We start from the raw sequence: 22,729 nt of genomic DNA, 5'->3' as shown, positions 1-22,729 counted from the left end.
CTCTCTCACTCGCACTCTCTCACTCTTTCTCCTCTCTCTCTCTCTCTTTCTCTCACTCTCTCTCTCACTCTCTCTCTCTTCTCACTCTTCTCTCCTCTCTCTCTCTCTCTCTCTCTCTCTCTCTCTCTCTCTCTCCCCTCTCTTCTCCTCTCTCTCCTCTCTTCTCCTCTCTCTCTCTCTTCTCCTCTCTTCTCCCTCTTCTCTCTCTTCTCCTCTCTTCTCCTCTCTTCTCCTCTCTTCTCCTCTCTTCTCCTCTCTTCTCCTCTCTTCTCCTCTTCTCTCCTCTCTTCTCTTCTCTTCTCTTCTCTCTCTCTCTTCTCCTCTCTCTCTCTCTCTTCTCTTCTCTCTCCTCTCTTCTCTCTCCTCTTTCTCTTCTCTCTCCTCTCTTCTCCTCTCTTCTCCTCTCTTCTCCTCTCTTCTCCTCTCTCTTCTCTTCTCTCTTCTCTCCTCTCTTCTCTCCTCTCTTCTCTCCTCTCTTCTCTCCTCTCTTCTCTCTCTCTTCTCTCCTCTCTTCTCTTCTCTCTTCTCTCCTCTCTTCTCTCCTCTCTTCTCTCCTCTCTTCTCTCCTCTCTTCTCTCCTCTCTTCTCTCTCCTCTCTTCCTCTCTCCTCTCTTCCTCTCTCCTCTCTTCTCTCTCCTCTCTCTCTTCTCTCTCCTCTCTTCTCTTCTCTCTCCTCTCTTCTCTTCTCTCTCCTCTCTTCTCTTCTCTCTCTCTCTTCTCTTCTCTCTCCTCTCTTCTCTTCTCTCTCTTCTCTTCTCTTCTCTCTCCTCTCTCTTCTCTTCTCTCTCCTCTCTTCTCTTCTCTCTCCTCTCTCCTCTCTTTGGCCTCTCTCTCTCTCATTTCTCTTTCTCCTCACACTCTCTCTCTCTCCTCTCTCTCTCTCCTCTCTCCTCTCTCCTCTCTCCTCTCTCCCCTCTTCCTCTCTCCTCTCTCCTCTCTCCTCTCTTCTCTTTCTTCTCTCTCTCTCTCTTCTCTCTCTCTCCTCTCTTTCTCTCTCTCTCCTCTCTTTTCTCTCCTCTCTCTCTCTTTGGCCTCTCTCTCTCTCATTTCTCTTTCTCTCTCATTCTCTTTCTTTCTCCTCTCTCTCTCTCTCTTTCTCCTCACTCTCTCTCCTTCTACTCACTCTCTCTCTCTCTCTCTTCTCTTTTCTCTCTTCTCTTTTCTCTTTTCTCCTCTCTCCTCTCCTTCTCTCTCCTCTCTCTCTCTTTGGCCTCTCTCTCTCTCTCTCTCTCATTTCTCTTTCTTTCTCCTCTCTCTCTCTTCTTTCTCCTCACTCTCTCTCCTTCTACTCACTCTCTCTCTCTCTCTTCTCTTTTCTCTCTTCTCTTTTCTCTTTTCTCTTTTCTCCTCTCTCCTCTCTTCTCTCTCCTCTCTCTCTCTTTGGCCTCTCTCTCTCTCTCTCATTTCTCTTTCTTTCTCCTCTCTCTCTCTCTCTTCTCTCTTTCTTTCTTTCTCTCTTTCTTTCTCGCTCTTTCTTTCGCTCGCGCTCTCTTTCTCCCCTCTCGCTCTCTCTTTCTCCCTCTCGCTCTCTCTTTCTCCCTCTCGCTCTCTCTTTCTCCTGTCGCGCTCTCTCGCGCTCTCTCTCTCCCCCTCTCTCTTTCTCTCTTTCTTTCTCGCTCTCTCTTTCTTTCGCTCGCTCTCTGACTCCTATTCCCCTCTTCCCTGTTCCCCTCCTCCCACTATCTCTCCCCTTCACCTTCTCTCCCTCTCCCTCCCCCTTCTGCTGTTAGAATATTCCAGTTGCTCAAGACTTAGTTACAAAGAGGCAGAGATTCCTCCAAAAAGGATCTTGCTTTGCCAAAAAAAGATTAATTTTTTTCCAACATGTGAAAGTGAGAGCTTCCAGCTGTAAAAACAAAAGCTGTTCCTTCACAGAGGGAATGGGGGCTGCTGGGAAGGGGAGTGCCTGAGAGGAGGGTGGGGGGGACAATATATCCAGGAAAGGTGAGTGCTGTTGGGGCCATAGCCCAGTGAGCGTCAGTGTGTCTGCCACCCATGAATACACCGTTACACTGACCACCTCCAGCTAGCAGACCTCAATAATCTGAAAGAGAGAAAAAAAATCTCTTTCCCGAATTGTAGGAAGTGCTGACACAGTGATATATCTTTAGGATACATCAGCTCCCAGCTGCTTATGCGTCTCTTCTGATAATGAGTTGCTGTGCTGATTCTGATGTGCACTGATCACATTCTGACAAACCCGGGGTCAGGGTCGGGGTCGGGCCGGGAGGGGGGGGGGGGGGTGGTGGAATGTTGGCATCGTCATATTGTCACGGTTTGGGAAATCCAGGTCCTCGGGTTAAGACTCTGGGGACTTGAGGTCAAACTCCCACACCTGGTGTGGCCTGCCTTTGACTCCAGACACACAGCACTGAGGGCATTGCTGTATATACCAGCCCAGATAATGATACATACCCATCCAAGAACTTTTGAACATATCGAGTTTGATTTATAAAGTGCTTTAATCACCAGCTGTGTCTGTGTGTTTTATAAATCATGAAATACTTTGAGCACACAGTTGTAATGTAGAGAACAATACAGCCAACTTGCACACAGCAACCATCCACAAACAACAACACGAGAGCCAGGCTTCGTGTTGATGCTTTATGTTTCAACGTTTGAGGTTTGACAGAGACAACAATCCAACCTGGTAACTGAGGTTTGGGTTTAACATCTGATTTGAAAGACTGCATATTCAACAGTACAACCTCCCATTCGAATATCACTAGGAGTGACAGGCCAGAGCTGCATTATTGCTTCCTGCCGTGGGATTTGCACCTGACTGAGACAGGAATGCTGATAGAGCACACTGACTCTCACTGGGCTACAGTCCCACACACACTGACTCTCACTGGGCTACAGTCCCACACACACTGACTCTCACTGGGGTACAGTCCCACACACACTGACTCTCACTGGGGTACAGCTCCCACACACACTGACTCTCAATGGGGTACAGTCCCACACACACTGACTCTCACTGGGGTACGGCTCCCTCACACACTGACTCTCACTGGGGTACAGTCCCACACACACTGACTCTCATTGGGGTACACTCCCACACACTGACTCTCACTGGGGTACAGCTCCCACACACACTGACTCTCACTGGGCTACAGTCCCACACACACTGACTCTCACTGGGCTACAGTCCCACACACACTGACTCTCACTGGGCTACAGTCCCACACACACTGACTCTCACTGGGCTACAGTCCCACACACACTGACTCTCACTGGGGTACAGTCCCACACACACTGCCTCTCACTGGGGTACAGCTCCCACACACACTGACTCTCACTGGGGTACAGTCCCACACACACGGACTCTCACTGGGGTACACTCCCACACACACTGACTCTCACTGGGGTACAGCTCCCACACACACACTGACTCTCACTGGGGTACAGCTCCCACACACACTGACTCTCACTGGGGTACAGTCCCACACAGACTGACTCTCACTGGGGTACAGCTCCCACACACACTGACTCTCACTGGGGTACAGTCCCACACACACTGACTCTCACTGGGGTACAGTCCCACACAGACTGACTCTCACTGGGGTACAGCTCCCACACACACTGACTCTCACTGGGGTACAGTCCCACACACACTGACTCTCACTGGGGTACAGTCCCACACATACTGACTCTCACTGGGCTACAGTCCCACACATACTGACTCTCACTGGGGTACAGTCCCACACACACTGACTCTCACTGGGGTACGGCTCCCACACACTGACTCTCACTGGGGTACAGTCCCTCACACACTGACTCTCACTGGGGTACAGACCCACACACACTGACTCTCACTGGGGTTCAGTCCCACACATACTGACTCTCACTGGGCTACAGTCCCACACATACTGACTCTCACTGGGGTACAGTCCCACACACACTGACTCTCACTGGGCTACAGTCCCACACACACTGACTCTCACTGGGCTACAGTCCCACACACACTGACTCTCACTGGGGTACAGTCCCACACACACTGACTCTCACTGGGGTACAGCTCCCACACACACTGACTCTCACTGGGGTACAGTCCCACACACACGGACTCTCACTGGGGTACACTCCCACACACACTGACTCTCACTGGGGTACGGCTCCCACACACTGACTCTCACTGGGGTACGGCTCCCACATACACTGACTCTCACTGGGGTACGGCTCCCACATACACTGACTCTCACTGGGGTACGGCTCCCACATACACTGACTCTCACTGGGGTACGGCTCCCACATACACTGACTCTCTCTGGGGTACGGCTCCAACACACACTGACTCTCACTGGGGTACAGTCCCACACACACTGACTCTCACTGGGGTACAGTCCCACACATACTGACTCTCACTGGGGTACGGCTCCCACACACACTGATTCTCACTGGGGTACAGTCCCACACACACTGATTCTCACTGGGGTACAGTCCCACACACACTGACTCTCACTGGGGTATGGCTCCCACACACACTGACTCTCACAGGGGTACGGCTCCCACATACACTGACTCTCACTAGGGTACAGTCCCACACACACTGACTCTCACTGGGGTACAGCTCCCACACACACTGACTCTCACTGGGGTACAGTCCCACACACACTGACTCTCTCTGGGGTACGGCTCCAACACACACTGGCTGTCACTGGGGTACAGCTCCCACACACACTGACTCTCACTGGGGTACAGCTCCCACACACACTGATTCTCACTGGGGTACAGTCCCACACACATTGACTCTCACTGGGGTATAGCTCCCACACATTGACTCTCACTGGGGTATGGCTCCAACACACACTGGCTGTCACTGGGGTACAGTCCCACACACACTGACTCTCACTGGGGTACAGTCCCACACACACTGACTCTCACTGGGGTACAGCTCCCACACACACTGACTCTCACTGGGGTACAGTCCCACACACACTGACTCTCACTGGGGTATAGCTCCCACACACTGACCCTCACTGGGGTACGGCTCCAACACACACTGGCTGTCACTGGGGTACGGCTCCCACACACACTGACTCTCACTATAAGGACAAATACAGATGCAGTACTTTCAGAATACCAGGCAACCAGAGGAAGTATGGGAAATGAACCAGAGAAAGGATTAGCAACGAACGAAAGGCCGAGGTCCAGTTCCACCTTCTGAAAACACGTGCCAGATGTGGTGTTGTTGTGACTTCACAATCAGGCTCATCAGCCACGCAAAGGGGTGTTGGGGGGGGGGGGGCTGTTATGCAGGTGCAGTATTCGTGGTGGGATTTAGTTTATTAGGCGATATCCCTCTTTCAGCTGTTTTACTGCTCTTGATTATTTTTGCCATTGTGCAGAAATTGCCTCATTCTGTATAAATACAGATCTCCGTGTACAGAGAAACTGTAGGGTCTTTTCTACAGTAATGCCTCTTCTGTAATGTGAGCATTTGACTTCATGATCAACTGACAGGAGACTTGAGAAGAGAAGGAATGGGGGTGGGAAGGGTCCTGAGACACACTTGGTGATGATAAGATGGTCACCTCCTTCATTGCTATGAAGCTGGTATCTCCCTGACAATGTGGGAAATTGTCCAGGTATGTCCTCTACAGAAAAAGCAGGACAAATGCAATCCAGCCAGTTACTGCTCCATCATCAGTAACATGATAGAAGGTGCGATGAAGCAGCATCTGCTTACTCACACCCAGTTTGGATTCCCCCAGGGCCACTCAGCTCCTGACCTCATTCCAGCCTTGGGTCAAACATGGACAAAAGAGCTGAATGCCAGAGGGGAGGGGAGAGGGACAACCTTTGACATCAAGGCTGCATTTGACAGAGAATAGCATCAAGGAGCCCGAGCAAAACTGGAGTCAGTGGGAAGCTGAGGCAAATTCTCTGGTGGTTAGTCATATCCAGCAGATACAAAGATGTTGTGGTTGTTGGAGGTCAGTCATCTCAGCTCCAGGACATCTCTGCGGGAGTTCCTCAGGGTAGTGTCCTAGGCCCAACCATCTTCAGCTGCTTCATCAATGACTTACCCACCATCATAAGGTTAGAAGTGGAGATGTTCACTGATAACTGCACAATGACTCAGATACTGAAGCAGTCTGTGTCCAGATCTTGTTGCATTTGGACAATGTCCAGGTTTGGCCTGACAAGTGGCAAGTAACGTCCGTGCCCTGCACATGCCACGTTATGATCATCACCAATAAGAGGCAATCTTACTCCCATCCCTTGACATTCAGTGGTGTTACCATCACTGAATTCCCCAGTGTCAATGTCCTGGGGGTTAACATTGACCAGAAACTCCACTAGACTCATCACATAAACACATTGGCTACAAGAGCAGGTCAGAGGCTAGGGATACTGCAGTGAGTAACTGACCTGCTGACTTCCCAAACTCTGTCCACTATCTCCAAGGCACAAGTCAGGAGTGTGACAGAATGCTCCCCACTTGCCTGGATGGGGGCAGCTCTAACAACACTCTGGAAGCTTGACACCATCCAGGACAAAGCAGCTGCTTGATTGGCACCACATCCACAAACATCCACTCCCTTTGCCACTGATACTCACTCGCAGCAGTGTGTGCTATCAACAAGACACACTGCAGAAATTCACCGAAGATCCTCACACAGCACCTTCCAAACCCATGGACACTTCCATCTGGAAGGACAAGGGGCAGCAGATACAGGGGAACACCACCCCCTGCAAGTTCCCCTCCGTGCCACTCACCATCCTGACTGAAATTGCAGTTCCTTCAGAGTCACTGGGTCAAAATCCTGGAATTATTTCCCAAGGGCATTGTGTGTCAACCCACAGCTGGTAGACTGCAGCGATTCAAGAAAACTGCTCTCTTCCACATTCTCGAGCAACGAGAGGCAGACAATAAAAGGCTGGGCCCAGCCAGCGACACCAGGGAGAAAAAATGAATTTAAAATAAGATAATTATCACAATAGGACACCAGGGAGTAAACACCCCCAAGCTCAGAGTTCAGTCTCAATTAGGTTCTTATACCTCACTGTAAAGAGCAGACACAGCTTCATTGGAAGGACAATAACTACAAAAGTGCGGCACTCCTTCAGCGCTGACCTTCCGACAGTGCCCACTCCCTCAGCACTGACCCTCCGATGTGCGGCACTCCTTCAGCGCTGACCCTCCGACAGTGCCCACTCCCTCAGCACTGACCCTCCGATGTGCGGCACTCCTTCAGCGCTGACCTTCCGACAGTGCCCACTCCCTCAGCACTGACCCTCCGATGTGCGGCACTCCTTCAGCGCTGACCTTCCGACAGTGCCCACTCCCTCAGCACTGACCCTCCGATGTGCGGCACTCCCTCAGCACTGACCCTCTGACAGTGCCCACTCCCTCAGCACTGATCCTGTGACAATGCCCACTCCCTCAGTGCTGACCGTCCAACAGTGCGGCACTCCCTCAGCACTGACCCTCCGACAGTGCCCACTCCCTCAGCACTGACCCTCTGACAGTGCGGCACTCCCTCAGCACTGACCCTCCGACAGTGCAGCACTCCCTCAGCACTGACCCTCCGACAGTGCAGCACTCCCTCAGCACTGACCCTCCGACAGTGCAGCACTCCCTCAGCACTGACCCTCCGACAGCACGGCACTCCCTCAGGGCTGACTCTCCGACAGCACGGCACTCCCTCAGGGCTGACCTTCCGACAGCGCCCACTCCCTCAGCACTGACCCTCCGACAGCGCCCACTCCGACACTGCGCCCACTCCCTCAACGCTGACCCTCCGACAGTGCGGCACTCCCTCAGCAGTGACCCTCCGACAGCGCCCACTCCCGCAGCGCTGACCCTCCAACAGTGCGGCACTCTCGCAGCGCTGACCCTCCAACAGTACGGCACCCCCTCATCACTGACCCTCCGACAGTGCGGCACTCCCTCAGCACTGACCCTCCGACAGTGTGGTGCTCCCTCAGCACTGACCCTCCGACAGCTCCCACTCCCTCAGCACTGACCCTCCGACAGCGCCCACTCCCTCAGCACTGACCCTCCGACAGTGTGGTGCTCCCTCAGTGCTGACCCTCCGACAGCGCCCACTCCCTCAGCACTGACCCTCCGACAGCGCCCACTCCCTCAGCACTGACCCTCCGACAGCGCCCACTCCCTCAGCACTGACCCTCCGACAGCGCCCACTCCCTCAGCGCTGACCCTCCGACAGTGCTGCACTCCCTCAGCACTGACCCTCCGACAGTGCTGCACTCCCTCAGCACTGACCCTCTGACAGTGCCCACTCCCTCAGTGCTGACCCTCTGCCAGTGTGGCACTCCCTCATCACTGACCCTCCGACAGTGTGGCACTCCCTCAGCACTGACCCTCCGACAGTGTGGCACTCCCTCATCACTGACCCTCCGACAGTGCGGCACTCCCTCAGCACTGACCCTCCGACAGTGTGGCACTCCCTCAGCACTGACCCTCCGACAGTGCTGCACTCCCTCAGCACTGACCCTCCGACAGTGCTGCACTCCCTCAGCACTGACCCTCTGACAGTGCCCACTCCCTCAGTGCTGACCCTCTGCCAGTGTGGCACTCCCTCATCACTGACCCTCCGACAGTGTGGCACTCCCTCAGCACTGACCCTCCGACAGTGTGGCACTCCCTCAGCACTGACCCTCCGACAGTGTGGCACTCCCTCAGCACTGACCCTCCGACAGTGTGGCACTCCCTCAGCACTGACCCTGTGTGTATCAGCCTATGTTCTCGGGTTTGTGAAGTGTAATCTGAACCATGAATTTCCAGTGCCTGATCTACTGCATTCTTTGAGTTGTGTGTTCACCCACTATGCCCTCGGGGAAGGAATTCCAGGATCGTGACTCAGTGACGGTGAAGGAATGGAGATTAGATTAGATTACTTCATGTGGAAACAGGCCCTTCGGCCCAACAAGTCCACACCGACCCGCCGAAGCGCAACCCACCCATACCCCTACATTTACCCCTTACCTAACACTACGGGCAATTTAGCATGGCCAATTCACCTGACCTGCATGTTTTTGGACTGTGGGAGGAAACCGGAGCACCCGGAGGAAACCCACACAGACACGGGGAGAACGTGCAAACTCCACACAGTCAGTCACCTGAGGCGGGAATTGAACCCGGGTCTCTGGCGCTGTGAGGCAGCAGTGCTAACCACTGTGTCATCGTGCCGCCCACTACACTACAGGCATTTTAGTATGGCCAATTCACCTGACCTGCACATCTTTGGATGGTGGGAGGAAACCGGAGCACCCGGAGGAAACCCACGCAGACACGGGTCCACAAACTCCACACAGTCAGTCGCCTGAGGCGGGAATTGAACCCGGGTCTCTGGCGCTGTGAGGCAGCAGTGCTAACCACTGTGCCACCGTGCTGCCCACCGATGGACAAGACTTGGGGAGTCAGGAGATGAGTGACTCCCTGCGGTATTCCTAGCCTCTGACCTGATCTTGTTGCCACTGTGTTTTTGGGATGAATCCAGCTCAGTTTTTGGACAATGGTAATCTCCAGGATGTTGATAGTGAGAGATTCAGTGATAGTAACACTGAAAAGTGATGATGGTCAGACTCTGGTTTGAGATGGTTCTGATGTGTTGTGGCAGCCAGACCAGATTCCCCATTGAAGGGTGGGGGGTCCAAGCCTGAACATGGACTTCTTCAGTATCTTAGAAATTACTACTGGTATTGAATATTCAGCAGTTATCAGCAAATATCCGCACTTCTGACCTTATGATGGAGGAAAGGTCATTGGTGAAGTAGCTAAAGATGGTTGTGCCGAGGACACTACCCTGAGGAACTCCTGCAGCAATGTCCTGGAGCTGAGATAACTGACCTCCAACAACCAAAACCATCCTGTTTCACCAAGTGTATGACTCGATCCACAGAAGGTACACCCTTCACAGGATTCCAGTTTTGCTTGGATCCCTTGATGCCAGTCTTTGTGAAGTACAGTCATGGTTGTCTCTGATGTGGGATTTGGTTCTTTTGTCCGTCAGGACCAAACCTGTGATGCGGTCTGGATCCAATTGACCGTGGTGGAACCCAAACTGATGAATCGATTGAGTGTGTGGCACAGCTTTCTTATTGTCATTGAAATGGAATGAAGACTGTTTTCTCACTGGTTTGTGTGGTTTTTGCTGAGACCCTACATTGAGGAGACAGTGGCCGGAATTCAAACAGGAGAAGCCAGTGTAACCTTTTCTCCATCTCATTCATGTGAGGAGAGAACTGGGGAGATCAGGCTGCTGTGCAAGGTGATTATTTCAGCTGTTGCAGCCAGACAGTGTCGTAATAATCCTTTTGTCAGCTGCTAATTCAGTTTAAGCCTGAGTCCAGACACTGCCTTCCAGATTGCACTGTTACTCCTGTCACAGTTTCTGCTGGCTGAGTCCTGACGGCACTGCACTCTGATCCTGCCAATCGCAGCTTCACCTTTTTACTGACACTGCATGAAATGTCTGAATTGTGCTCCAGGGCACATGATGTGTGAATGCCAGGGTTGGAGTTTTTGGGCATGAAATGGGGCAATAATTGGGCTCTCCGCTACCAGCAGCCCACAGTTGCCTGTAGTGTCGGGTGAAGGGGTAAATGTAGGGGAATGGGTCTGGGTGGGTTGCTCTTCGGAGGGTCGGTATGGACTTATGGGCCGAAGGGCCTGTTTCTACACTGTAAGTAATCTGATCGGGACAACTTTCCATCTCTCAGAAACTGCCAGTTTTATCTTAACTGGATATCTTCACTCCCGGTCCCTGCCCCTTCACGCTGTGTCCCCCCCTCTCCCCCCCAACTCACCATTGCCCAGCAGCATCCCATTCAGCACCCCTCTCACTTCCCCTCTCTCTAACAGATGACCAAACCATTACAATCTGTCCCTAACTAATCTCTTTGCCTTTACTCTCTCCATTTGCTGCTATTTTACTGTATGATATTGGGCTGTTTTTTGCTGATCATTCACAGCAGAGTCAAAATCTGCAACTGTCCTTGTGATTTCTGTCCAGCTGTCTCTTTCTGTGGTGATTCTGAGTGATGTGACTCTGTTTGTCCTTATATCCCTCAGCTTCTCCTCACCCGCCAACCAGTATCTCTATCTTCATAGCATCTTGTTGAAATTATCCGACCTTCTATCTGGGTTTCACCATTTAGACCTGGACAAGGAGTGAGACACTGTCCATTCTGCCCAGCGGCACCTTCAAGTTAAAGTTCCTCAATGTGGTTATTTCCTTCTTACCATTTCCCTGCAGTGTCCCCATAATCCTTACTTCCTTTACTGATTGAAGATCTATCTAACTGAACCTTGGTAACACAGCATTCACAGCCCACTGTGGTGCTAGACAGATTCATTTCTCTCTGAGAGAAGAAATTCCTCCTCATCTGTTTTAAATGGGCAACTACTTACTCTAGAGATTCTGTCCTGTGGTCTGAGACCCCTTCAACATGTGCCCTGTCAAGCTCCTAAAGAATCTTTATATGTTTCAATAAGGTTGCCTCCTGTTCTACTAAACACTGAGTACAACCCCATAAACTGCACCTTTCCTCATAACACTGTCCCTCCATACCTGGGATCAGCTCATCAAACCTTTTCCCGACAACCCCTAGCTGTTGCCTGACTAATGCTTTTTATAGTTTTCACAGGAATTCCCTATTTTTAAACTCCATTCTCTTTGAAATGAAGGGCAGTATTCTATTCGTCTTCCTTATTACCCACTGAATTTGAATGCTAGATTTTTTGCGATTTACATACAACTATCCCAAATTAAGGACGTTTATTGCAACGTTTTGTAGTCTTTCTGCATTTTAAGAAAGTATGGCTCCTGCAAACCTACCTCGAAGCGAGCTCTTTGTCTCCTGTTCCAAGTATCTCTTTTGGTGTCCTTACGCAAAACAATATTTCAAAACTTCCTGGGAAGGTAGATGTTACCGACACTATAAGAATGCAGAATGTTGTTATGTGCAGTGTTATGTGTTGTTATTTGTAAGAATTACAAAGCAGTGTGAACTTCATCCCAGCTCCCTGACAAAGTGGATGATCATTCGCAGGGCAGGCACTATCCCTTGGGCTTAATCAGGAATATAGGCTTCGGGGGGAACATGAGGGGAGGAGGAGAGGGTCAGGGTCAGGGTTAGGGTTAAGGTTAGGGTGATAGGCTCAGGGTCAGGGTTAGGGTAAGGTTAGGATAATAGGGTCAGGGTTAGGCCATAGAGGGACAGAGGGATGGTGCACACAGGAAACTGTAGAGAGGGAATGACAGACAGGAGAGCCCAGAGTCTTACAGTTGAGGTGATTCCAGCTCCCCACACACACACGTTCTCATCAAATGACACCTTTGTTTATTATACCCAGTACACGTGAGACTGACAGGTTATGACCAGGATGGTGCTGGGCTGTGGGTGGGACCCCTCATCCCTCAATCAATGGGGAATCTGGTCTGGCTGTGAAAAGGGATCAGGGGTCTGGCTGAGATTGGAGACACTCCCCAACTCCCTGTCACATTCAGCTGTTGGAGAGGATTCTGGGGGTTCTATAACGTGGCTCTCACTTTAACCCCTCTGGTTTCTCTCTGTAGGTTATCTCCGCTATCTCCAGAATTTCCCATCATGCTGCTGTCCAGGGCAAAGGCATCAGGTAACCACGGCAATGCATTCCATTCCCTTTGCATGAGCTAAGTGAATATTTAAAGCACTATTTCTGCTTGCTGTGTTTTCAATCAATAACAGTTGTAAATATCAGCCTCGAGGAGGTTTGCCTACACTGCCTGTGCCAGTGTGAGTGAGGTGATTATTCTGATAATGTGAGTAAAATCACTCCACAGAGAAACCTTTTATTTATTGTATGCAGTACACGGGCTCTGACCTGATGAAGGGCTCTGGCCCGAAATATCGACTCTCCTGCTGCTCGGATGCTGCCTGACCTGCTGTGCTTTTCCAGCACCACACTCTCGACTCTGATCTCCAGCATCTGCAGTCCTCACTTTCACCTATGGCCTCTGACCAGCCAGCTCAGAGCCAGTCCATAGAATGAGGAGACCTTCTGAATCTATGTTTACCTCTGTCAGCCAGGGCTCCCTGATTGGGTTGGGTTAACAAGTCAAGGATCTTACACTCAATGTAATCCACCTGGCCCTCATTCTAATCACTGCAGCGAGAGGTGCAGATGATGTATATCTCTCTACCTCTACTGATGCAGCAACATCACAGGTCTGAGTGTGTGGGACTGCAAATATTTTGAGATACCTTACAACCTACAGCAAGGCTGGGTATAGGAGTATTTATTCCTTCACTGGAGTCATTGATAGATTTGCTGCACAATTGAAATCTGGAGTGGCATGTGTAATCACATTGTACAACCAGAAAACATTCCCAACCCCCCCAGTCTCGATCTCCGCTTACTCATTGATGCCCCACCCTGCCAACTCTTTGCTTTCTCACATTTATCAAAGTCACTCCTCGTGTAAAACTATATCCAATGTCTTCTGGAAATCCAAGCAGACAACAGTCAAAGACACCCACTTGTTATTAACTTTATCAAGTTGAATATTTTGACTAGTCACAAAGACACCTCTTTAACAAAGGCATATTGGATACTTCTGATTTAGTTATCTTTTGTTTGAGGACAGAAAATGGAAAGATTGCAGAATGACAGTTTGATCAATACATTCAGATTAGATTCAATTCCCTACAGTGTGGAAACAGGCTCTTCAGCCCATCACGTCCACACTGACCCTCCGAAGAGTAACCCACCCAGACCCATTTCACTCTGACTAATGCACCTAACACTGTGGGCAATTTAGCATGACCAATTCACCTGACCTGCGCATCTTTGGACTGTGGGAGGAAACCGGAGCACCCGGAGGAAACCCACGCAGACACTGGGAGAATGTGCAAACTTCACACAGACAGTCACCCGAGGCAGGAATGGAACCCAGATCCCTGGTGCTGTGAGGCAGCAATGCTCGCCACCTGAGTCACCATGCTGCCCCTTGCTGTAAGTTAAGGCATTGAGGGAGATCGGTCCCTTGGTCTAGTGCTAAGGGGGATGGGTCCCTCAGTCTAGCGCTAAGGGGGAATCGGTCCCTCGGTCCAGCGCTGAAGGGGATCGGTCCCTCTGCGGTCCAGCGCTGAGGGGGATCGGTCCTTCAGCGGTCCAGCGCTGAGGGGGATTGGTCCTTCAGCGGTCCAGCGCTGAGGGGGATCGGTCCTTCAGCGGTCCAGCGCTGAGGGGGATCGGTCCTTCAGCGGTCCAGCGCTGAGGGGGATCGGTCTCTCTGCGGTCCAGCGCTGAGGGGGATCGGTCCCTCTGCGGTCCAGCGCTGAGGGGGATCGGTCCCTCTGCGGTCCAGCGCTGAGGGGGATCGGTCCCTCTGCGGTCCAGCGTTGAGGGGGATCGGTCCCCCTGCGGTCCAGCGCTGAGGGGGATCGGTCCTTCAGCGGTCCAGCGCTGAGGGGGATCGGTCCTTCAGCGGTCCAGCGCTGAGGGGGATCGGTCCTTCAGCGGTCCAGCGCTGAGGGGGATCGGTCCCTCTGCGGTCCAGCGCTGAGGGGGATCGGTCCCTCTGCGGTCCAGCGCTGAGGGGGATCGGTCCCTCTGCGGTCCAGCACTTTGTAACAGTAATGCCCAGGGTGAGGGTCTACTCCTGTTGCTCGGAACGATCAGTGTGAGTCTGTTACATTGACTGAACTTGCCGATAACATGACCATACTCTCAATCCAAAATTAGAGTCTTTCAGCTGTCATATTCTCTAAGATAGGAAAAAAGGGACAGGTTTTGCAGAAATTTACATTGCTCAGGGCACACTGTGTTGTAGAATCTGGCAATACTGTTCCACTGTTACCAGCGAGTAAGAAGGAGGGAAATCAAACCTCAGTTAGAGCAACAAAGTGCTGTACAGGACTTAGATTGTCACAGGGTCAGTGCTGAGGGAGTGGGCACTGTCACAGGGTCAGTGCTGAGGCAGTGGGCACTGTCACAGGGTCAGTGCTGAGGGAGTGGGCACTGTCACAGGGTCCATAAGACATAGGAGCGGAAGTAAGGCCATTCGGCCCATCGAGTCCATTCAGCCATTCAATCATGGCTGATGGGCATTTCAACTCCACTTACCCACATTCTCCCCGTAGCCCTTAATTTCATTATGACATCAAGAATTTATCAATCTCTGCCTTGAAGACATTTAGCGTCCCAGCCTCCACTGCACTCTGTGGCAATGAATTCCACAGGCCCACCACTCTCTGGCTGAAGAAATGTCTCCGCATTTCTGTTCTGAATTTACCCCCTCTAATTCTAAGACTGTGTCCACGGGTCCTAGTCTTCTCGCCTAACGGAAACAATTTCCTAGCGTCCACCCTCTACAAGCCATGTATTATCTTGTAAGTTTCTATTAGATCTCTCCTTAATCTTCTAAACTCCAATGAATACAATCCCAGGATCCTCAGCCATTCCTCCTATGTTAGACCTACCATTCCAGGGATCATCCGTGTGAATCTCTGCTGGACACGCTCCAGTGCCAGTATGTCCTTCCTGAGGTGTGGGGACCAAAACTGGACACAGTACTCCAAATGGGGCCTAACCAGAGCTTTATAAAGTCTCAGTAGCACAACGGTGCTTTTATATTCCAACCCTCTTGAGATTAATGACAACATTGATTAGATTACATTACAGTGTGGAAACAGGCCCTTCGGCCCAACAAGTCCACACCGACCCGCCGAAGCGCAACCCACCCATACCCTACATTACCCCTTACCTAACACTACGGGCAATTTAGCATGGCCAATTCACCTGACCCGCACATCTTTGGACTGTGGGAGGAAACCGGAGCACCCGGAGGAAACCCACGCAGACACGGGGAGAACGTGCAAACTCCACACAGTCAGTCGCCTGAGGCGGGAAATGAACCCGGGTCTCTGGCGCTGTGAGGCAGCAGTACTAACCACTGTGCCACCGTGCTGCCCATTGCATTCACTTTCTTAATCACTGACTCAACCTGCATGTTTACCTTTAGAGAATCTTTGACTAGCACTCCCAGATCCCTCTGTACTTTGGCTTTACGAATTTTCTCACCGTTTAGAAAGTAGTCCATGCTTGTATTCTTTTTTCCAAAGTGCAAGACCTCGCATTTGCTCACATTGAATTCCATCAGCCATTTCCTGGACCACTCTCCCAACCTGTCTAGATCCTTCTGCAGCCTCCCCACTTCCTCAGTACTACCTGCCTGTCTATCTAACTTCGTATCATCGGCCAACTTCGCTAGAATGCCCCCAGTCCCTTCATCCAGATCATTAATATATAATGTGAACAGCTGTGGCCCCAACACCGAACCCTGCGGGACACCGCTTGTCACTGACTGCCATTCCGAAAAAGAACCTTTTATCCCAACTCTCTGCCTTCTGTCAGACAGCCAATCCTCAATCCATACCAGTAGCTCACCTTGAACACCATGGGCCCTCACCTTGCTCAGCAGCCTCCCGTGTGGCACCTTATCAAAGGCCTTTTGGAAGTCTAGATAGACCACATCCACTGGGTTTCCCTGGTCTAACCTACTTGTCACCTCTTCAAAGAATTCCAACAAGTTTGGCAGGCATGACCTCCCCTTACTAAATCCATGTTGACTTGTTCTAATCCGACTATGCTCTTCCAAGAATTTAGAAACCTCATCCTTAATGATGGATTCTAGAATTTTGCCAACAACCGAGGTTAGGCTAATTTGCCTATAATTTTCCATCTATTGTCTTGATCCTTTCTTGAACAAGGGGGTTACAACAGCGATCTTCCAGTCATCTGGGACTTTCCCTGACTCCAGTGACTTTTGAAAGATCACAACCAACGCCTCTGCTATTTCCTGAGCCACCTCCCTCAGAAATCTAGGATGTAGCCCATTGGGACCAGGAGATTTATCAATTTTAAGACCTTTTAGCTTCTCTAGCATTTTCTCTTTTGTAATGGCAACCATACTCAACTCAGCCCCCTGACTCCCTTTAATTGTTGGGATATTACTCCTATCTTCCACTGTGAAGACTGATGCAAAATACTTATTAAGTTCTCCTGCTATTTCCTTATCTCCCATCACTAGCCTTCCAGCATCAGTTTGAAGCGGCCCAATGTCTACTTTTGCCTGTCGTTTGTTTCTTATGTACTGAAAGAAACTTTTACTTTTAAGTGCTGAGGGAGTGGGCACTGTTGGAGGGTCAGTGCTGAGGGAGTGGGCACTGTCGGAGGGTCAGTGCTGAGGGAGTGGGCACTGTTGGAGGGTCAGTGCTGAGGGAGTGGGCACTGTCGGAGGGTCAGTGCTGAGGGAGTGGGCACTGTCGGAGGGTCAGTGCTGAGGGAGTGGGCACTGTCGGAGGGTCAGTGCTGAGGGAATGGGCACTGTCGGAGGGTCAGTGCTGAGGGAGTGGGCACTGTTGGAGGGTCAGTGCTGAGGGAGTGGGCACTGTCGGAGGGTCAGTGCTGAGGGAGTGGGCACTGTTGGAGGGTCAGTGCTGAGGGAGTGGGCACTGTCGGAGGGTCAGTGCTGAGGGAGTGGGCACTGTCGGATGGTCAGTGCTGAGGGAGTGGGCACTGTCGGAGGGCCAGTGCTGAGGGAGTGACGCACTGTCGGACGGTCAGTGCTGAGGGAGTGGGCACTGTCGGAGGGTCAGTGCTGAGGGAGTGACAACTGTCGGAGGGTCAGTGCTGAGGTAGTGGGCACTGTCGGAGGGTCAGTGCTGAGGGAGTGGGCACTGTCGGAGAGTCAGTGCTGAGGGAGTGGGCACTGTCGGAGGGTCAGTGCTGGGGGAGTGGGCACTGTCGGAGGGTCAGTGCAGAGGGAGTGTCGCACTGTCGGAGGGTCAGTGCTGAGGGAGTGGGCACTGCTGGAGGGTCAGTGCTGAGGGAGTGGGCACTGCTGGAGGGTCAGTGCTGAGGTAGTTGGCACTGTCGGAGGGTCAGTGCTGAGGTAGTTGGCACTGTCGGAGGGTCAGTGCTGAGGGAGTGGGCACTGTCGGAGGGTCAGTGCTGAGGGAGTGGGCACTGTCGGAGGGTCAGTGCTGAGGGAGTGGGCACTGTCGGAGGGTCAGTGCTGAGGGAGTGGGCACTGTCGGAGAGTCAGTGCTGAGGGAGTGGGCACTGTCGGAGAGTCAGTGCTGAGGGAGTGGGCACTGTCGGAGGGTCAGTGCTGAGGGAGTGGGCACTGTCGGAGAGTCAGTGCTGAGGGAGTGGGCATAGTCGGAGAGTCAGTGCTGAGGGAGTGGGCACTGTCGGAGGGTCAGTGCTGAGGAAGTGGGCACTGTCGGAGGGTCAGTGCTGAGGGAGTGGGCACTGTCGGAGGGTCAGTGCTGAGGTAGTTGGCACTGTCGGAGGGTCAGTGCTGAGGTAGTTGGCACTGTCGGAGGGTCAGTGCTGAGGGAGTGGGCACTGTCGGAGGGTCAGTGCTGAGGGAGTGGGCACTGTCGGAGGGTCAGTGCTGAGGGAGTGGGCACTGTCGGAGGGTCAGTGCTGAGGGAGTGGGCACTGTCGGAGGGTCAGTGCTGGGGGAGTGGGCACTGTCGGAGGGTCAGTGCTGGGGGAGTGGGCACTGTCGGAGGGTCAGTGCTGAGGGAGTGTCGCACTGTCGGAGGGTCAGTGCTGAGGGAGTGGGCACTGTCGGAGGGTCAGTGCTGAGGGAGTGGGCACTGTCGGAGGGTCAGTGCTGGGGGAGTGGGCACTGTCGGAGGGTCAGTGCTGAGGGAGTGTCGCACTGTCGGAGGGTCAGTGCTGAGGGAGTGGGCACTGTCGGAGGGTCAGTGCTGAGGGAGTGGGCACTGTCGGAGGGTCAGTGCTGAGGGAGTGGGCACTGTCGGAGGGTCAGTGCTGAGGGAGTGGGCACTGTCGGAGGGTCAGTGCTGAGGGAGTGGGCACTGTCGGAGGGTCAGTGCTGGGGGAGTGGGCACTGTCGGAGGGTCAGTGCTGGGGGAGTGGGCACTGTCGGAGGGTCAGTGCTGAGGGAGTGTCGCACTGTCGGAGGGTCAGTGCTGAGGGAGTGGGCACTGTCGGAGGGTCAGTGCTGAGGGAGTGGGCACTGTCGGAGAGTCAGTGCTGAGGGAGTGGGCACTGTCGGAGAGTCAGTGCTGAGGGAGTGGGCACTGTCGGAGAGTCAGTGCTGAGGGAGTGGGCACTGTCGGAGGGTCAGCGCTGAGGGAGTGCCGCACTGTCTGAGGGTCGGTGCTGAGTGAGTGGGCACTGTCGAAGGTTATGTGATGAGGGAGTGGGCACTGTCGGAGAGTTGGTGCTGAGGGAGTGGGCACTGTCGGAGGGTCAGTGCTGAGGGAGTGCCGCACTGTCGGAGGGTCGGTGCTGAGGGAGTGCCGCACTGTCGGAGGGTCAGTGCTGAGGGAGTGCCGCACTGTCGGAGGGTCAGTGCTGAGGGAGTGCCGCACTGTCGGAGGGTCGGTGCTGAGGGAGTGCCGCACTGTCGGAGGGTCAGTGCTGAGGGAGTGCCGCACTGTCGGAGGATCAGTGCTGAGGGAGTGCCGCACTGTCGGAGGGTCAGTGCTGAGGGAGTGCCGCACTGTCAGAGGGTCAGTGCTGAGGGAGTGCCGCACTGTCGGTGGGTCAGTGCTGAGGGAGTGCCGCACTGTCAGAGGGTCAGTGGTGAGGGAGCGCCGCACTGTCGGAGGGTCAGTGCTGAGTGAGTGCCGCACTGTCGGTGGGTCAGTGCTGAGGGAGTGCTGCACTGTCGGAGGGTCAGTGCTGAGGGAGTGCCGCACCGTCGGAGAGTCAGTGCTGAGGGAGTGCCGCACTGTCGGAGGGTCAGTGCTGAGGGAGTGCCGCACTGTCGGAGGGTCAGTGCTGAGGGAGCGCCGCACCGTCGGAGAGTCAGTGCTGAGGGAGTGGGCACTGTCGGAGGGTCAGTGCTGAGGGAGTGCCGCACTGTCGGAGGGTCAGTGCTGAGGGAGCGCCGCACTGACGGAGGGTCAGTGTTTTGAATATTGCTGATGACCTCTCTCTAGCATTGCTTGGCTGGGAATTCCTTGATGTAGTTTTGGTGCCTTTACAGCTGATGATGTTGGTGCTCGTTTCCATATTCTCGGAGCAGGATTGGAACATTCCGACTCTGCTCCACCATTCAAGAATCTGGTATGATCATAACTTCAAAACCACCTTCCTTAACAATACTCAAGACTCTGCTGCTATCACCGTTTCCTGCTGCTGATTGTCTGGCTTAGGAGCCTCACGTCACCTACTCATCTTCTTCATTTAGAGTCAAAACAGTCATCAAAATGTACAGCATGGAAACAGACCCTTCAATCCAGCCTATCCATGCCCACCAGATATCCCAATCTAATGTAGTCCCATTTGCCAGCACTTGGCCCATATCCCTCTAAACCCTCCCTATTCATGTACCCATCCAGATGCCTCTTAAATGTTGTAATTGTACCAGCCTCCACCACATCCTCTGGCAACTCATTCCATTCACGCACCACCCTCTTCCTGAAAAAGTTGCCCTTTTTCTTTCCCCTCTCACCCTAAACCTATGCCCTCTAGTTCTGGACTCCCCACCCTAGGGAAAAGGCCTTGTCTATTTACCCTATCTATGCCCCTCATGATTTTATAAACTTCTCTAAGGTCACCCCTCAGCCTCCGCGCTCCAATGAAAACAGCCCCAGCCTGTTCAGCCTCTCCCTACAGCTCAGATCGTCCAACCCTGGCAACATCCTTGTAAATCTTTTCTGAACCCTTTCAATTTTCACAACATCTTTCCGATAGGAACAAGAACCAGAATTGCACCCAATATTCCAACAGTGGCCTCACCAATGCCCTGTACAGCTGCAACATGACCTCCCAACTCCTATACTCGATACTCTGACCAATAAAGGAAAGCATACCAAACGTTACCTGCACTTCAAGGTCCTTTTTTGGGCTGTGTGTACAGAGTGTGTACATAGTCTGTGCAAACACTGTGTGCAGATTGTCTGTATGTCTGAGAGGCCATACAATGCTCTTGTGTTTTTCTGTTTGAAGGTTTTCTAAGCCAGGCTGATTAATCTGGAACATTTTCATGGAAGGGTGCGTTAGATTGATGTTTGCATTTTTACCAGTGTTGATTTGTCCATGTTTCTCAGGCCCTTTCCTTCAGAGGAGACTGCAGTGGACGATGATGTTTATCGCAGCCTGGAGGAACTTGCAGAGTGAGTCTCAGTATGAATGTTATCCTTTACCCAAGACATCCTTTCAGATGATCAGTGTACAACAGGAAAGGAGGAGCACATGAGGGCAGGGACTGGAAGGATCCAGCTGTCAGGTTAAATCTCACACCGGTGTAAAGGGTCTGAGTTATTGAAATACTCTGAAGATAAGCACTCAGCTTTACCAGACTGGTCAATGGCATCGACTCACTGTAGACCCACAGTTCCTAAATTTGCCAAGGGACCAGCTATCAAACAGCTACTCTGTACCCCAGTGAGAGTCAGTGTGTGTGGGACTGTACCCCAGTGAGAGTCAGTGTGTTTGGGAGCTGTACCCCAGTGAGAGTCAGTGTGTGTGGGAGCTATACCCCAGTGAGAGTCAGTGTGTGTGGGAGCTGTACCCCAGTGAGAGTCAGTGTGTGGGGGACTGTACCCCAGTGAGAGTCAGTGTGTGGGACTGTACCCCAGTGAGAGTCAGTGTGTGTGGGAGCTGTACCCCAGTGAGAGTCAGTGTGTGTGGGAGCCGTACCCCAGTGAGAGTCAGTGTGTGTGGGACTGTACCCCAGTGAGAGTCAGTGTGTGTGAGAGCTGTACCCCAGTGAGAGTCAGTGTGTGTGAGAGCTGTACCCCAGTGAGAGTCAGTGTGTGTGGGAGCCGTACCCCAGTGAGAGTCAGTGTGTGTGGGACTGTACCCCAGTGAGAGTCAGTGAGTGTGGGAGCTGTACCCCAGTGAGAGTCAGTATGTGTCGGACTGTACCCCAGTGAGAGTCAGTGTGTGTGAGAGCTGTACCCCAGTGAGAGTCAGTGTGTGTGGGAGCCATACCCCAGTGAGAGTCAGTGTCTGTGGGACTGTCCCCCAGTGAGAGACAGTGTATGTGGGAGTGTACCCCAGTGAGAGTCAGTGTCTGTGGGAACCGTACCCCAGTGAGAGTCAGTGTGTGTGGGAGCTGTACCCCAGTGAGAGTCAGTGTGTGTGGGAGCTGTACCCCAGTGAGAGTCAGTGTGTGTGGGACTGTACCCCAGTGAGGGTCTGTGTGTGTGGGAGCTGTACCCCAGTGAGAGACAGTGTGTGTGGGAGCTGTACCCCAGTGAGGGTCTGTGTGTGTGGGAGCCGTACCCAATTTATTGCCTGTACCTAATTGCCCAGAGGATGGTTTAGCATCAACCGCATTGTCACATGTAGGCCAGACCAGGTAAGCCAACACTTTCCTTTCCTACAGGACATTAGTGTACCTGACTAGTTTTTCCGACAATGATTGTTTCATGGTTGACATTAAATAATGTGAAGATGATAGTAAACAGCAGATCATGATTCTCTTTGATGTTTTGACTGTTTCCAAGAAATCACAAGATAAAATCTCCTCAACCCAAAAATGTCCAAGCGGTTCAATGTTCCAGTTTTTCATAATCCATAGATATAGATGTATTCACCACTGACCCTCCGACAGTGCGGTTTTTCCCCTGCGCTGACCTTCCGACAGTGCGGCACTCCCTCAGCCTTGACCCTCCGACAGTGTGGCACTCCCTCAGCACTGACCCTCCGACAGTGTGGCACTCCCTCAGCATTGACCCTCCGACAGTGTCCACTCCCTCAGCACTGACCCTC

The 22,729-nt window shown here is 52.5% G+C and overlaps 1 protein-coding gene across 6 annotated transcripts in view; it reads left to right on the top strand.

Moving 5' to 3' along the window:
* vav2 (vav guanine nucleotide exchange factor 2) overlaps positions 1-22,729 on the top strand; it is a 216,647-nt gene that overhangs the window by 81,369 nt on the left and 112,549 nt on the right. For all 6 annotated transcript variants that reach the window (XM_087998128.1, XM_087998124.1, XM_087998129.1 and 3 more), the window contains exons 3-4: positions 12,555-12,613; positions 21,061-21,126. In XM_087998128.1, coding sequence (XP_087854254.1) covers positions 12,555-12,613; positions 21,061-21,126 — 125 coding nt within the window. The remainder of the gene's footprint in view (positions 1-12,554; positions 12,614-21,060; positions 21,127-22,729) is intronic.

This window comes from Chiloscyllium plagiosum, unplaced genomic scaffold (assembly GCF_037043375.1).
Source record: "Chiloscyllium plagiosum isolate Xiang-an unplaced genomic scaffold, Cpla_swu_hap1 HiC_scaffold_21, whole genome shotgun sequence".
Taxonomy (NCBI): domain Eukaryota; kingdom Metazoa; phylum Chordata; class Chondrichthyes; order Orectolobiformes; family Hemiscylliidae; genus Chiloscyllium; species Chiloscyllium plagiosum.
The sequence above is the reverse complement of the archived record's forward strand: the minus strand, read 5'-3'. Positions and strand labels throughout refer to the sequence as shown.